The 16812-nt window shown below is 40.1% G+C and overlaps 1 protein-coding gene and 1 long non-coding RNA gene across 4 annotated transcripts; one reads left to right on the top strand and one right to left on the bottom strand.

Annotated features, from left to right (window-relative positions):
• Positions 1-8008: 8008 nt before the first annotated feature.
• LOC125522542 lies at positions 8009-16343 on the top strand. 3 transcript variants are annotated; one of them, XR_007289815.1, is made up of 6 exons: positions 8009-8480; positions 9370-9488; positions 14570-14721; positions 14877-14961; positions 15076-15634; positions 15760-16343. It is a non-coding gene; the product is annotated as an uncharacterized LOC125522542 (long non-coding RNA). The 3 variants fall into 3 exon arrangements; XR_007289812.1 differs by having other exon boundaries at positions 14570-14961; XR_007289821.1 differs by lacking the exon at positions 9370-9488 and having other exon boundaries at positions 14570-14961.
• LOC125522534 (disease resistance protein RGA2-like) lies at positions 9658-14331 on the bottom strand. The gene is made up of 2 exons (XM_048687585.1): positions 10819-14331; positions 9658-9938 (listed from the first exon to the last, which is right to left on the bottom strand). The coding sequence occupies exon 1, from the start codon at positions 14236-14238 to the stop codon at positions 10846-10848; it is 3393 nt and encodes a 1130-aa protein (XP_048543542.1). The 5' UTR covers positions 14239-14331; the 3' UTR covers positions 9658-9938; positions 10819-10845.
• Positions 16344-16812: the final 469 nt, after the last annotated feature.

Here is a 16812-nt window from a genome sequence, read left to right as displayed (position 1 = left end):
CTGTGAAGTAAGAACATAACGATATCCACTACATGCCTCAGCACTCATTGGATTGCACACATCAAAATGTATTACTTCCAACAAGTTGCTTTCTATTTCCATTTTACTGAAAACGAGGCTTTCAGTCATCTTGCCCATGTGGTATGATTTGCATGTCTCAAGTGATTCAAAATCAAGTGAGTCCAAATGGTCCATTTGCATGGAGTTTCTTCATGCATATACACCAATAGACATGGTTCGCATGTCTCAAACTTTTCAAAAATGAGTGAGTCCAAAGATCCATCAACATGGAGCCTCTTCATGCGTTTTATACCGATATGACTTAAGTGGCAGTGCCACAAGTAGGTGGTACTATCATTACTATCTTATATCTTTTGGCATGAACATGTGTATCACTACGATCGAGATTCATTTTAGGCATAAGACCATTCATTTCAGGTGCAAGACCATTGAAGGTATTATTCAAATAAACAGAGTAACCGTTATTCTCCTTAAATGAATAACCGTATTGCGATAGACATAATCCAATCATGTCTATGCTCAACGCAAACACCAATCTCAATGGTAGAGGGAGCGTGCGATGCTTGATCATATCAACATTGGAAACACTTCCAACACATATCGTCAGCTCACCTTTAGCTAGTCTCTGTTTATTTCGTAGCTTTTATTTCGAGTTACTAACACTTAGCAACCGAACCGGTATCTAATACCCTGGTGCTACTAGGAGTACTAGTAAAGTACACATTAACACAATGTATATCCAATATACTTCTATCGACTTTGCCAGCCTTCTCATCTACCAAGTATCTAGGGTAATTCTGCTCCAGTGGCTGTTCCCCTTATTACAGAAGCACTTAGTCTCGGGTTTGGGTTCAACTTTGGGTTTCTTCACTAGAGCAGCAGCTGATTTGCCGTTTCATGAAGTATCCCTTCTTGCCCTTGCCCTTCTTGAAACTAGTGGTTTCACCAACCATCAACAATTGATGCTCCTTCTTGATTTCTACTTTTGTGGTGTCAAACATCGCGAATATCTCAAGGATCATCATATATGTCCCTGATATATTATAGTTCATCACGAAGCTCTAGCAGCTTGGTGGTAATGACTTCGGAGAAACATCACTATCTCATCTGGAAGATCAACTCCCACTTGATTCAAACGATTGTTGTACTTAGACAATCTGAGCACAAGCTCAACAATTGAGCTTTTCTCCCTTAGTTTGCAGGCTAAGAAAATCGTCGGAGGTCTTATACCTCTTGACGCGGGCACGAGCCTGAAATCCCAATTTCAGCCCTCGAAACATCTCATATGTTTCGTGATGTTCCAAAACGTCTTCGGTGCCTCAACTCTAAACCGTTTAAATGAACTATCACGTAGTTATCAAAATGTGTATGTCAGATGTTCGCAACATCCACAGACAATGTTCGAGGTTCAGCACACTGAGCGGTGCATTTAAGGACATAAGCCTTCTAAGAAGCAATGAGGACAATCCTCAGTTTACGGACCTAGTCCGCATAATTGCTACTATCAACTTTCAACTAATTTTTCTCTAGGAACATATCTAAACAGTAGAACTAAAGCGCGAGCTACGACATAATTTGCAAAAACCTTTTTGACTATGTTCAGGATAAACAAGTTCATCTTATGAACTCCCACTCAGATAGACATCCCTCTAGTCATCTAAGTGATTACATGATCTGAGTCAACTAGGCCGTGTCCGATCATCACGTGAGACGGACTAGTCAACATCGGTGAACATCTTCATGCTGATCGTATCTACCATACGACTCATGCTCGACCTTTCGGTCTTCTGTGTTCCGAGGCCATGTCTGTACACATGCTAGGCTCGTCAAGTCAACCTAAGTGTTTCGCATGTGTAAATCTGTCTTACACCCGTTGTATGTGAACGTTAGAATCTATCACACCCGATCATCACGTGGTGCTTCGAAACAACGAACTGTCGCAACGGTGCACAGTTAGGGGAAACACCTTCTTGAAATTTTAGTGAGGGATCATCTTATTTACTACCGTCGTTCTAAGCAAACAAGATGTATAAACATGATAAACATCACATGCAATCAAATAGTGACATGATATGGCCAATATCATATTGCTCCTTTTGATCTCCATCTTCGGGGCTCCATGATCATCAACGTCACCGGCATGACACCATGATCTCCATCATCATGATCTCCATCATCGTGTCTCCATGAAGTTGTCACGTCATCTATTACTTCTACTACTACAGCTAACGGTTAGCAATAAAGTAAAGTAATTACATGATGTTTATGTTGACACGCAGGTCATAAATAAATTAAGACAACTCCTATGGCTCCTGCCGGTTGTCATACTCATCGACATGCAAGTCATAATTCCTATTACAAGAACATGATCAATCTCATACATCACATATATCATTCATCACATCCTTTGGCCATATCACATCACATAGCATACCCTGCAAAAACAAGTTAGACGTCCTCTAATTGTTGTTTGCATGTTTTACGTGGCTGCTATGGGTTTCTAGCAAGAACGTTTCTTACCTACGCAAAAACCACAACGTGATATGCCAATTGCTATTTACCCTTCATAAGGACCCTTTTCATCGAATCTGATCCGACTAAAGTGGGAGAGACAGACACCCGCCAGCCACCTAATGCAACTAGTGCATGTCAGTCGGTGGAACCGGTCTCACGTAAGCGTACGTGTAAGGTTGGTCCGGGCCGCTTCATCCCACGATGCCGCCGAATCAAGATAAGACTAGTAACGGCAAGCATATTGAACAAAATCAACGCCCACAACTACTTTGTGTTCTACTCGTGCATAGAAACTACGCATAGACCTAGCTCATGATGCCACTGTTGGGAACTAGCATCATGAGTGTTTGTGGGGGTGGGCGGGGGGGGTGGGTGGGTTGGGGGGCACGCTCTGTTATTGCTCTGCCATTGACTCCAAAGTCGTTGCTCTTCATACCAGCTGAAGCTGAGGAGGATATACTTTTCAGAATTCTTTGGGTTGGGGGGCACGCTCTGTTATTGCTCTGCCATTGACTCCAAAGTCGTTGCTCTTCATACCAGCTGAAGCTGAGGAGGATATACTTTTCAGAATTCTGTGTTTCCTGCACTGACCTGTTGAATCGAAGCACTTGGCCCTGCCTTGCAGTTATAAAAGCAGTCATCGCTAGAATAGTGGCTTCTGCACATGTGATACTCAATTCGACCACAGTGTCTAAGTAACACTTTTTAAGAATTTATCTACTCGACACATAACTTTCTGTATCTTTACTTGATTGATTTTTCACTTTGATTTTATTAACTGAAGCATGACTACTGATTTCATCTCCTATGCAGCCAAGTCACCAGAGGGACCATTTTGTCTATTCCTCGTAGTTACACATGAAATCTTGTTTCCTTATGTGAACCAAGCGAAGGAACCGGTGGCTGGCAATTTCCTGGAAAGACCGATGAAGGAAGATATTGGCTTCAGTTGGAAAAAGGGAACACGGTTGGTTATTGTGTGACACTGTAGGAGTAGCATGTCCTTTTCTTTTCGTGTCATTAGTTAACAAATATGTGGCCGTTCTTGCCTGGAAAATTTGGAAGAAATCCACCAAGGAGTTAAGAAATACAGTATGTTTTTTGAAGGGGAAGCTGAGACTGAGTTATCAGGTGCGTCCCAGTGTATTGTATGTAATGGATGAAGGTACGCGCATGATTGAGCTTTTTTTTTCCTTTTGAAAATACCTAAGCTCAGAGACTATCTCCAGGTGTTCGTTAATTCAGCTCGTTATTTGCTCTGTTATTATTTCAGGGGAGTGATGGGCTGTTGCCTGTTGGGGTGCCAACTGCTGTTCCCGCAAAAAACAAAAAAAAAATACTGCTGCTATTCAAAGATTTAAGATCTGAGTTTGATTATGTAGTCGTTTGTTTTTTGTCTTCTGAAGATTCATATCACCGTATGGTGTGTTTGCATGTAAGTATGAAACAGTGGTGTACTTATTGGCTAGATGGGGTGAAGTATAGTGGTAAAACAAATGAAGATGAAAAAAATGTTCTTTTATTTGCATCTGTATTTTTACACACATTGTACAAGTACAACTACATCTAATCGATTGTACATGTACAGTTTTTTTTAGGCAATTGTACATATACAAGTACAACAAGGCTGTACAGGGGCAGTATATATATTTATTTATTTTGCGAATGAAGAATCATAGTATGGTGTATTTGCATGTAAGAATGAAGCAGTGGTGTACTTAATGGCCAGATGGAGTACACATGAAGATGAAAAATAATTGTTTTTGTTATTTACATTTGTATTTTTACATACATTGTACAAGTACAAGTACATCTAATCTATTGTACATATACAAGTACAACAAGGCTGTACAGGGGCAGCATATACACTTACTGTACACTCTAACGGGCTTAAGACAAGCCCGTACCCTCACCTAATGTGGGGGCAAGGAGACAGGCCGAATGGCACCTTATAAACTGGCTTCTCCTGTGGTAAGGTTAGCGATACGGTACAACCCAATCTACCACGGTGCGGATTCTAAAACAAATAAAAAAAATCTTTTTTTGAGGGGTAAAAAAAAGGCGCGTGAGATTGTGGTTGCGTGGGCTCGGCCCACTTTAAAACAGTCTGCGGGACGGGTCTAGTAAGAACAACTAGTCATCCCTCAAAAAAAAAGTAAGAGCAACTAGTTGACAAATGCTCCTTCGGGAACCTTACAATGATAAACGTCACTTGGCGCGCTCTCAACAGCCGCCATCTGTTCCGTTTCTGGGCACTTTCTTTGGATTTTTATTTTTATTTTTCGGCACACGTTTTTGGCTTTTTAAACGGGTTTTTTGGGTTTTTTTACTTTGGTTTTTTTCGGAGTTTTTGGACTTTTGATTTTCCACCGGTCTTCTTGAGTTTTTGGACGAATTTCTTTTTATGCTTTCTTTTTTTTTGCTTTTGTGAGAAGCACGGTTTTGCTTCCGCAAGAGGCACAGTTTTACTTTTGCGAGAGGCACAAGCATGCCTTTTGAAAATGAAAAAAATGTGTTTTCTGTTTTTTTTTCGCGAGAGGCATGGTTTTGGTTTCGCGAGAGGCACGACTGTGCTTCTCGAAAACGGGAAAAAAAATTCTGTTGTTTTCTTCTTTCGCGAGAGGCACGGTTTTTGCTTTCGTGAGAGACACGCTTGTGTTTTTTCGAGAGGCACGACTGTACCTCTCAGAAACAAAAGAAAAAATGTTTTCTGTTTTTTTTCTTTCGTGAGAGGCATGGTTTGCTTCCACGAGAGGCACAGTTATGCTTCCGCGCGAGGCACGCCCGTACCTCTCGAAACAGAATATTTTTTTGGTTGTTTGCTTCCGCGAGAGGTACGGTTGTGATTTCGTGAGAGGCACCGCCGTGCCTCTTTTGGAAAGGGAAAAAACTCGTGCTCCCTGTTCGATTTTTTCGTTCGGTTTTTTGGCCGGTTTTTCATGACAAAGAAAAGTTCGTCAAAACCTATCAACATGGGATCTAGTTTTGAAGATCTCGACGCGAGGAATCCAATGGTGAAAACAGTTCGAGATTTGGACGCACGATTTAAGAGATAAAACATTTTGAATAAACAGATTTACGAAAAAAAGGAAAAACTCCTAGGTTGCGACAAGTGACGCACATGCATCACGCCACTTGTCACAGCATGAGGAGGTGGAAGTAATCTTTGCAAGGAGTACTCCTATATTAGTGATTTCGGATTATAGCGAGACGTAAGTTGCCCTCATGTCAGGCGCCTCGCTAAATGTGCCGGCCCACCGCAGGAGGCCACAGGCCACTGCCTCGACACTTTACATAAAGCACTTTGTAAAATTGTAAATCAAGCATTTAAAAAATATGAAATGTGTAAAGAGAAAATGTTTCACATGTATATGAAAAATATACAATATGTATACAAAAATTTGATCATGTATATGAAATGTGTAAAGAGAAAATGTTTCACAAGTATACAAAAAATATACAATATGTATACAAAAATTTGATCATGTATTTAAAAATGTTAATCAAGCATTTAAAAAATTGTTAAACAAGTACTTGAAAAATGTTAATCAAGTTTATACAAAACAAAAACAATGTGTACGAAAAAATGTTGATCACAAGTTTATGTTAAATGTGTATAGAGAAAAATGTTTCTCATGTATACGAAAAATGTATAAAAAAATAAATGTATGGAAAATGATCACGTATTTAAAAATGCATATTAACCAAGCATTTGACAAACTGTGAATCACATATTTGAAAAATATTAATCAAGCATTTGAAAAATATTAAATGTATGTAGAAATAATTTTCATGTAAACGAAAAATATATACAAAACAAATACAATTTGTATGCAAAAAATTGATCAGATTTTAGAAATATTAAATGTGTATAAAAATGTTCCTATGTATATAAAAAATGTACATTGTGTGTGAAAAAATAGTTATTGCTATTAAAAATTGTTTACTATGTATTACAAAATGTTGACTGTGTATTAAAAAATGTTAGTCCTGTATTTGCAAAATTTTAACCATGTATATAATTTTTTTAGGTATATAACATAAATGTATAGTGTTTAGGAAAAATATTACCGTAAATTGAAAGGAGCGCTCGTCCTCGCATGGTCACGGTATCGCACACTGTCCCACACCTCAAGATTTGGAAAAGGAATAGGCTCATGGGTCAGATGATGCAGCTTTAATGTACGGAGCTGGCCCACATTGTCCTGTCACGTCGTTCCATGGTAACAGCGCCGACGTCCCGCTCCGTCCTGTACTCGCGGCCCGGTTCATTACCCTGCCAAGAGCGTAGTCTAATTCAAGGCAACAGTGCGAATGAGTCATCACTCTCTGGTTATCTGGTTCTTTTTTTTTTTTTGCGGGGGCTGGTTATCTGGTTATCTGGTTCTGGATGGACAATAGAAAAAAACATGGTTCTGCATTGCGACATAAGCAAACAGCTATCTCAAGATGCCGAGAATATCAGGTTCTATCACACATTAGGTGCTCCCATGCTATCATTTTTCAAAAAAAATACATGTTTCAAAAAATTCTGAAAGTAATTATGAGTGTGCACAAGACATGTGTCTACAATCTGTAGAAAGTTCAATTTTTTCTTCTGAAATACGCATTGAGAAACAAAAAAGACAAATTTACCATGACAGTATCACTAAAAGACAAAAGGTAAAATGACACTGTTCACATTCGGATTTGCCTTTTTTTCTCCATGTGTATTTCGTATTTTAACTTGAGATTCCTACATATTGTGAACATCCACAATTGTTTTTGATTTTTTTTAAAAGATAGATTTTTTTATTGAAAAAATGGCAGCATGAGAGCAACTAATTTTTGGTAGCACAGGATATAAGATTGTTCGGTCGGTGCTCGATCTGAACGTGTACATAGCATCGAAAGCCGCCATAACCTATGAATGTCGAGAGCTGATGAGCTAGGCAATTTGTTTATATATGTACTTCAAATGTATTTATATCTCATCCGCAAAAAATAACAAATGTATTTATATCCGAATGGTCATAGGAGTGCATGAGGTATGAAAACAAGTAAAAAAAGAAAAACAATGAAAACAAATAAAAAGTTATCGTTGATTTTGAAGAAAAGTTTATCAATTTGGAAAAAGTTCAATAATTGAGAAAATTTCATCAATTTTGGAAAAAGTTATCAATATTGAAAAAATGGTTTTTTTAAAGATCATAAATTTTGAAAAACAACATTGATTTAAAAAAAATCATAAATTTTTAAAAAGTTCATTGATGCTGAAAAAGTTCATCAATTCTTAAAAAGTGCACACAAAATTTAAAAATGTTCATCGATTCATAGAAGTTCACAGATTTTTTAAAAAGGGAAAAAAATTAAAAGTAAAGAGAAGGAAAATAGAAAAAAGAAAAGAGGAAATGGAAAGGAAAAGAAAACAGAAAGAAAGAAAGAACAAAAAGAAGAAAGCTGAGTAAGGAACCACAAGAGGTGTGGTGTTTGCGGTGGTTTCTATAGCTAATCTAGAACAGAGAGGTCGCGGGTTCGAATCCTTCAGGTTTCCTCACACTCGCAATTGTGCAGTTTAATGGAATAATGGAAGAAAAAAAACTAACCGGGTCAGCCCAGCGCGGGGTGGAGGCGCCTGTTTACAAAATGCACAGTAACAGACGCCTAAAGCGCCAAACAGGAACCAAACAGGAAAGAGCCTCAACAGGAAATGCCGTAGCATTAGCGGGCCTGTTATACATCGAACTGACCAAATGCAAATTTGGGCCTCATCTCTGGCGGCGCAGCCATCCCGTGCCACCACCGTCCACCGGCGGGCGCCGACCTCCCGCTGCCCCCCAGCCCACACCTGCCGCGTCGCCGGATCGCCGCCGTGGCCCGCCGCGCCGCCCTCCTGCTGCACCGCCTCAAACCAATGGCGCAGGAGGAGGAGAAGAGAGCCAAACGCGGCCATCGTTATCGATACTGTAAGTCCATGGATCTTACGAATTGATTCGAATCGATGCTTTTGAACTCCATATGTTTTGGGGATTTGCCCAATGATATGTGCTAGATGCATGCGGCCGTTCTCACAGCTCAAGTTGCCTTCGCACAATTGCAAACTACTTCAGTGACTTAACTCTTGAAAATTGCCGTTACATTTTGGCAAAGTTTCTTTGTAGCTCGTCTTACATTTTTGAGCAACCGAGTGCCAACCTGGTGCCGGTTCATGGAGATGAACTAGTAGGAGGCATCAACCTGGTGCCGCTTCGCTACTCGGTGCTACACAAGAGGATTTTGACAGTACACAAGTGATGTGTCAACCTGTTGTGCTACGAGATATATACCGCCACCGGATTACTGATGCCTCTCAGTCCTATATACACTCTTACACCACAACATGCATGGATTGATGCTGATGCATATGAATTTGGCAATGCCTTTTTTTTCAGTTCCATTCGTTGGGCTTAGTTTTGTGTTCTTTACTATATATAGTTCCTCAGCCTCTACTGATGTACTTTTGGCTAGGACTGCGCTATTTATCTCAGTCAATTTTCATGATTTGGTTGTACCAGCTGGTAGGTATATGGCAAGATAAACACGACGAGAAGGAAGCTGTGAGTTAATTTATTGATGATGTGCATAAAACACATATCAGCAAAAGAGCAGTAGTTGCTGATAGTGGGGATAGCTTATATAAAACATATATATGTTAGTGTTGAATGATCACATCACTGGTAGAAACATATTTAGGAGGGCTACATAAAATCAAATAATCATGCCTGTGGATATTAAAAGCATCATGTCCCTATACATTGGATTGTCTTGAAACTGAAGTGTTAGGATTACCATATTTATAAGAGCCTGATAATCCAGGTAGAAAAGCAAAAAAGGAGTGGAGAAAGAAGTGAATCTGCAGGCAATTAGGCGGGCAATGCCTGGTGGAGGTACCAGACTTTGATATGATGGTGTTTACTGACAGAAGTGAAGAAAAGGTTCCCACCGTTTTAAACCCCTCCTTTACTGAATAGATTTCAGTTAGGATTTTGCACAAAAAACAAGGCATGTATGTATACTCTTTATGCCATCCAGTTATTACTGTACTCTATTGTAGTATATAATCTTGAAAAAATAGCCTTAGCTATTGAATGAGAGGGTCATACAGAGAAGAAAAATAAATGAAGGCGTCTCAGAATCATAGAATGGAATGTATTCGAGAGCACAGAGCACACAATTACAGAAGCACAAAGAGCTGTCTTGGCAATTTCCTCTGCTGAAAGCCTGAAACTACTAGACCTGTTTATTCAAAATTACTGACTGAGTTTTCTGATCGTTTGAATTTAAGCACATTAGATTAGTCTTCTGATGGCAGGTGGGACTAAACTGCAAGGTGGTCTTGAAATATCACCATCGTCCAAAAATCATTTCCAGAATCGAGACGATATCTGCAAATAGAAAAAAGAAAGTGCACAAGTGAGCACAGTATCTTCTTTTAGGTTTAGCATTGAACTGCATTCTGTAGACACTAGACAGGCAATGCATATGCAACAGAGAGCCACACTAACTTTTAGTAACCAAGAGTTGGGACATTATTATGTCTATTCTATGAAAAATTTCACTGGCAGTATAGAAGTATTAATCTGGAGTTTGCTAGTCTCCCTCCGTTCCAAAATAGATGACTCAACTTTCTACTAAAGTTAGTATAAAGTTGAGTCATCTATTTTGGAACGGAGGGAGTAGAAGCTAATGCAACCATATTTTGTAAATGTTGACCAGATAAGCTTGCTACTATGCATGCTCGCACTGCGCATGAACAAACTTTCTCGTATCACAGCTGAAGGTTTAGGTTTTGTTTTCTGAACGGAACAGCTATATGACTTGACCATGGTCAATGATCTCTGTGGCGCACCTGTTGATATGAAACTTTTTTAATACATCAAACACTTAGATGATTCTAGGATACATGAGGTAGATAATGAATCTTTTGATGGTTTATTTTTGTTGAATTGTTATTACTGAGTCTTAAATTGGCAATCCCATTAGTTTTACTTTTCTATTAAAATATGTTCATTTTTCTTTGAATGCAAGGCTCTATACAGTGTTGCAGCTGATGTTTACAGTAGTTTCCTAGTGTATGGTTATTTCTTGCGGTTAGGTGTTACAAGACATTTGAACCTAAGTGTGTTTATGTGCTAAGATGCAAAATAGGTGCAATAACGAATGCAAAATCACCTATAGAGGATTTTGGTTCTACTATGAAAGTTTACAATTAGTAGACAAAACATGTTTATGCAAGACAAGCAGAAAAATATATCTAGGTCATACCATTTGTGTAGCACTGCTGTGAGGCACTCATGATAATCTTCTTCGTGTGCTCTTGTTGGTTATGTTGGTATCATCACTGATCTCAATGATTGGTACATGAGCAATATTACACCAATCTCTTCCACTGTTTTCCTGGCAACTCTCCAATAGAAACGGGCATTCTTTGATGTACAGTTCTTTCAATGACCCTGTAAGGCGCCCTGGCAAGCATGGTATGAGAGGACATTTCAAGATGGTTATGGTTGTTAGGCACGATGCATCTTCTAGACCAGCAGGCAAGTAGATCAGATTAATGCAATCGAGGATCTCCAGTTTTTGCAGAGTGGCAGGGAGCTTTACTGGAAAAGACTGAAGGCTAGCACAATCAGCGGTGGTGAGATGTGTCAACGAGGAGAGCTGATTAAGCTCTTGAAGAAGAGGGTTGATAAGGTTGGAGCATGAGCTGATGCGCAAGTCTTCAAGCTTGGAGGGCAGCAAGCTATGCTGTCCTGATGGTGCCAGCCTTGGGCAGTCATAGATGTGAAGACTCTTAAGAGCAGACAGGGATCTGAATCCTTCAACTGGCAGGTCAATTAGGTCTAAACATTGAGTGATGGTTAACTGCTGGAGAGCCAATAATTGCTGGCTAAGCAGTCCTTCTTGTAAGGATGTGAGATTTGGGCACTGATGAATCTGTAAGCATTCTAACGACGATGGAAACTGGGAGTTTGGAATATGGACTTCTGGAAGAATAGTGAACCCCGTTTCAGAAACTTTGAGCTTCACTAGCATTGATGGGAGTAGTGGGAACTCTGTTATTTTCGGGCAGTCCACCACTACAAGTTCTGTGAGGGATGGAAGAAATTCACCATCTTGTACAGAAGCCCACCTTTTGAAATTACTCATGTCTTCGAATACGAGCTCTTTCAGTGCTGGAAACCCATTAACTCCATTGGTACCTGAAAAATCTTGGCTGATTTGAATAATGGCCGGAAAACCACCAATATCTAAATACTTGAGTTGAGGCAGCTCTCCCAGTGCTGGTAGAGTCGAACATTTTGTACAATCAGACAGGTGGAGGGTTTGCAAGTGGGAAAGACTACCAAACCAATTTGGGAAGGAGGAGCCTGCAAATGCCTTGACAGTTAGCTCGTTCAGTTCATGATGTGGCCGGAGAACCTCAAGTATCCTTTTGTCTTGATTTGCTTCTTCTGATGCTATGTGCCTGTTATCGGACCAGATAAGGTCTAGGATGCTGATGAACGCCTTCTCGCTTAGAAAAGCTCCAATTGCTTCCTCTATGCTAGCCACACACTCGATATTCTTAATACAAATATGCCCTCTAATCTCCTTCATTTCCTTCAATTCACTGATCTTATATCCTTTGTCTGTACGGACCACAAATTCATCCAACTGTTGAAGACAGGTTAATTTACCTATTCTGGCTATGCCCGTGACCAACTCTGTTCTTGCTTCTAGCCATCGAAGATTTACAAGATTGGTTATGCTTTGTGGGAGACAATCTAATTGATGGCAGTTTTTCAACTTAAGTATTTGCAAGCTGAAGAGTCTACCAATTGACGAAGGCAACATTGCTATACCAGTGCCCGAGAGATTCAAATACCGAAGCATTTTTAAGCTTCCAATAGAATCTGGCAACTCAGTAATGTCTCGCCGGTTCAAATCGAGTACATGGAGGTACCTTAACTTGAGGAACAGATCACTGGGGACAGACCTTGTCATTGATTTATATCCACTTAGCAGTAGAAGTGTCCGTGCTCTTTTAAATCCAAGAAAGGCTTCAAATGAAGTCTCACTTCTATTTTCACAAGAGAATGAGAGGTGCCTAGCACTTCTTGCAGAGCTGCTGTTGTTTGGAAGGTCATCCAGTCTGAGATATTCATGAATTGAGACCGACTGTGCTAGGTCATGCATAGCATCATGCATCACATATCCACCTTTGTGATGTTGGAAGAAGGACCTGCTTAGTAATTCATCAAAATAGCTACTTCCAATCTCTTCCATTCTTCTCCTCCGCTGAGGCTGAATAAATCCAAGGGCCATCCATATCTGGACCAATTTGTCTTTCTCAAACACATAGTCTTTGTGAAAGACTGAGCAAAATGCAAAACATCTCTTCAGTATGGCAGGCAAATGATTGTAACTCAATCTCAGAGCTGGTAATATATTGTTCTTATCCGATGGCAGTTCCCATATTTCACTCCTTAATACGTTTTTCCAGTCATCCTCAGTATCCTGGGAACACAGTAAGCTGCCTATTGCTTTTGCAGCCAGTGGTAAGCCTTTCAACTTCTTCACAATTTCCATGCCTATCATTTCCAAATTTGGGTGTGCATTGGAGTTACCATCCACAAATGCATAGCTCCTGAACAAAGACCAGCAATCATTGTCGGATAACTGATTTAGATAGTATGGAGTCATCCCACCCATTAGTTTCCCCACATTTTTGTTCCTTGTGGTTACTACTATTCTGCTTCCCTTTCCTCCAGTAAGTAGAGCACGGCGATATGTACCCCACTTTTCAGGGTCCTCATTCCATACATCATCAAGTACTAGAAGAAACCTTTTACCTTTTAGCTTTTTTGAGAGGTCTTCTTGGAGCAAGTTCATGTTGGTCGTGACGGATGAGACCCAACTGATGGTTGATTCAAACTCGCTGGCAACTGATTCAATGGTTTCCTTGGTAAGCTTCATCTGATCAAAATTTTCAGAAACACACAGCCAGACCCTTAACTGGAAATGCTCCTTTATTCTTGTATCATTGTACACAAGCTGTGTTAGAGTCGTCTTCCCTAGTCCACCCATGCCCACTATGGGAAGAATAGAAAGGTTGGCATGGTTGGAGTTATTCTGATCAAGCAACATCTTCACAATGGTCTCCTTATCTTCTTCTCTTCCAAACACACTTGAGTCATCGATTATTGAACTTGTCTGAGGCCTCTCTTTTAGCTCTTTCCTGTCTGTTGCACGAATCATGTTTGGACCAATAATCTCTCTTTCCTGGACAAGCCTATTGAGCTTCTCCTCCACCTTCTTTATGTCTTGCAGAATCTTGTGGTTGAATAAACAGGTGTTGAACCAAAAGCAACAGAAACAGCTTCTAACCTTGCTCAAATGGTTGTCTCTGGACGGGCCTTCTTGTTTGGATCGAAGGGCCTCAGCTGCATAATCATCGAGCAAGTCATCCATCTCATATGCAACATCCTTGAGCTTGGCAAGCCAGCTTCGTGCCGCCTTATCCTTCAGCTGCCGCTCCTCAGCATCTTCAACGTGAGCTTGGATGGTTGACAGACTGCTGGATAGTTTCTCCAGCTCCTCAGCTACATCTTGAGGTAATTTCAGCTCACCAAAAGCGGTAGCGATCACTTTCTCGAAGAGTGCCTGCATGAAGGCAGACAGAACAGCTTCTCCGATCGGCATGGTTTTTGGCTGTTTACAGTCTCCCAGAGATGCAAACTGGAAATCTAGAACAAGGGGTGAGGAGGTTGGTGTGTGTGTGTGGGTGGGGGGAGGCACACTATTATTGCTCTGCCATTGACTCCAAAGTCGTTTCTCTTGGTACCAGCTGAAGCTGAGGATGTACTTTTCAGAAAAAATGAGTCGTATTCTTTCCTATCATCCACTAACGCGGTACTCAATTTGATCATGGCGTCTAGGCATGACTTGTTTCAGATTAAGAATTATCTACTTGATGTGTAACTTTCTGTACATTGAGTTGTTTATTCCGTTGATTATTTCATATCTTGTGCAGCCAAAACTAACAGACGTAACAAGTTGTCCTATTCTTCACCGTTACATGTAATGATAAAAAAAAGTCACCAAAGCAAAGGGATCTGAGCCTGGCAATTTCCTGGAAAGACTGATGAAGGAACATGTTGAGTCCAGATGGAAAAAGGGAACACGGTTGGTTGGTGTGTGTGTGTGTGACACTATACATGCCCTTCTCTTTTTCTTGTCACTAGTCAACAATCTCTGTCCCTTATTGGATGGAAAATCTGGAAAAAATCCACCATGGATGACCGCTTCAACGTAAATTATGATTTATTTCTTTTTTGAAGGGGAGGAAGAGGCTGAGTTATCAGGTGCATGCACAAAGGTCCCAGTTCAGTTCCTTGACACATGTAGTGTATGTAATGGATGAAGGTACGTGCATGATTGAGCTTTTTTGTAAAATACAAAGTTCAGTTCCTTGACACGCGTAGTGTATGTAATGGTGTTAGTTAATTCAGCTTGTTATTTCCTCTGTTATTATTCCAGGAGAGTGATGGGTGCTGGGGTGTCCATTGCTGCTATTCAATGCATGAAGTTTACAATCTGAGTTCAGTTATGTAGTCCTTTCTTTTTGCCTTCTGATGAAGAATCGTATCACTGTATGGTGTATTTCCATGTAATAAGTATGAAATGGTGGTGTACTTATTGGCTAGATGGAGTATAAAGTATAATGGTAAAACACATGAAGATGAGAAAAAAATGTTTTTATTATTTAACATCTACATATTTTACATATATTGTAAAGTACAACACAACACAACATCCATCTATTGTAGATACAAGTACAACAATACTGTACAAGGGCAGTATATACATGTACTGTATACCCTAACGGGCTCTGCTATCGCTCTGCCATTGACCCAAAAGTCGTTGTTGCTCTTCATACCAGCTGAAGCTGAGGAGGATATACTTTTCAGAATTCTTGTATTTCCTCCCCTGATCTGTTGAATCGAAGCACTTGGCCCCGCCTTGCAGTTTTGAAAGCAATCATCACTAGAATAGTGGCTTCTGCACATGTGATGCTCAATTCGACCACGGTGTCTAGGTAACATTTATTTTTATCAAAAAATTATCTACTCAACACATAACTTTTCTGTAACTAGACTTGTTTGATTCTTCACTTCGATTTTATTGACTGAAGCATGACTTCTGATTTCATCTCCTATGCAGCTTCCTTGTGTGAACCAAGCGAAGGAAGCGGTGGCTGGCAATTTCCTGGAAAGACCGCTGAAAAGGGAACACGGTTGGTTGCTGTGTGACACTGTGTAGGTGTAGCACGTCCTTTTCTTCTCGTGCCACTAGTCAGCAATATCTGGCCGTTCTTGCATGGAAAATTTGGGAGAAATCCACCAAGGATGACCGCTTCAATTTAATAGTAGTACTGTATGATTTTTTTTGAAGGGGAAAGTGAGACCAAGTTATCAAAAAAATAAAATCGATGAAGGTACGTGCATGATTGAGCTCCTCTTTTTCCTTTTTTATAAAATATACTCTGAACTAAAACCACGGCGCTTATTATGGAACGGAGGGGCTCAGAGACTATGTACAGGTGTTAGTTAATTCAGCTCATTGTTTCCTCTGTTATTATTTCAGCAGAGTGATGGGCTGTTGGGGTGTCAACTTCTGATATTCAAAGCTTTATTATGTAGTCGTTTGTTTTTGTCTACTGAAGAATCATATCATAGTATGGCGTACGTAATTGCATGTAAGTGTGAAACAGTGGTGTACTTACTGGCTAGATGGGGTAAAGTATAGTGGTAAAACAACCCACACATGAAGATTAAAAAAATATTTTTATTTACATCTGTATTTTTTGTATACATTGTACAACTACATCTAATCTATTGTACATGTACAAGTACAACAAGGCTGTACAGGGGCAGTATATACATTTACTGTACACTCTAACGGGCTTAAGGCAAGCCCGTACCCCCACCTAATGTGGGGGCAAGGAGACGGGCCGAATGCCACCTTATAAAACTGGCCTATCCTGCGGTATGTTAGCAATGCGGTACAAAACCAGTCTACTATGGTGAGAATAATAATATATATTTTTGAGAAACGTGAGGAAAATAATAATACAAGAAACTGTGGTTGCATGGGTCCGGCCCACTCTAAAGCAGGCCTCTGGGCTTCATCTCGCAGTTTCTGACCCCCTAAAAATTATGTAAAGAGGAAAAAGGGAGAGAGAGGGAACGAACGATTGGAATGAACAGTTATTTC

This window comes from Triticum urartu, chromosome 1 (assembly GCF_003073215.2).
Source record: "Triticum urartu cultivar G1812 chromosome 1, Tu2.1, whole genome shotgun sequence".
Taxonomy (NCBI): domain Eukaryota; kingdom Viridiplantae; phylum Streptophyta; class Magnoliopsida; order Poales; family Poaceae; genus Triticum; species Triticum urartu.
The sequence above is the reverse complement of the archived record's forward strand: the minus strand, read 5'-3'. Positions and strand labels throughout refer to the sequence as shown.

Excerpts from the sequence above, each read along its gene's own strand:
- LOC125522534 (XM_048687585.1), bottom strand. The coding sequence starts at position 14,238 with ATGCCGATCGGAGAAGCTGTTCTGTCTGCCTTCATGCAGGCACTCTTC.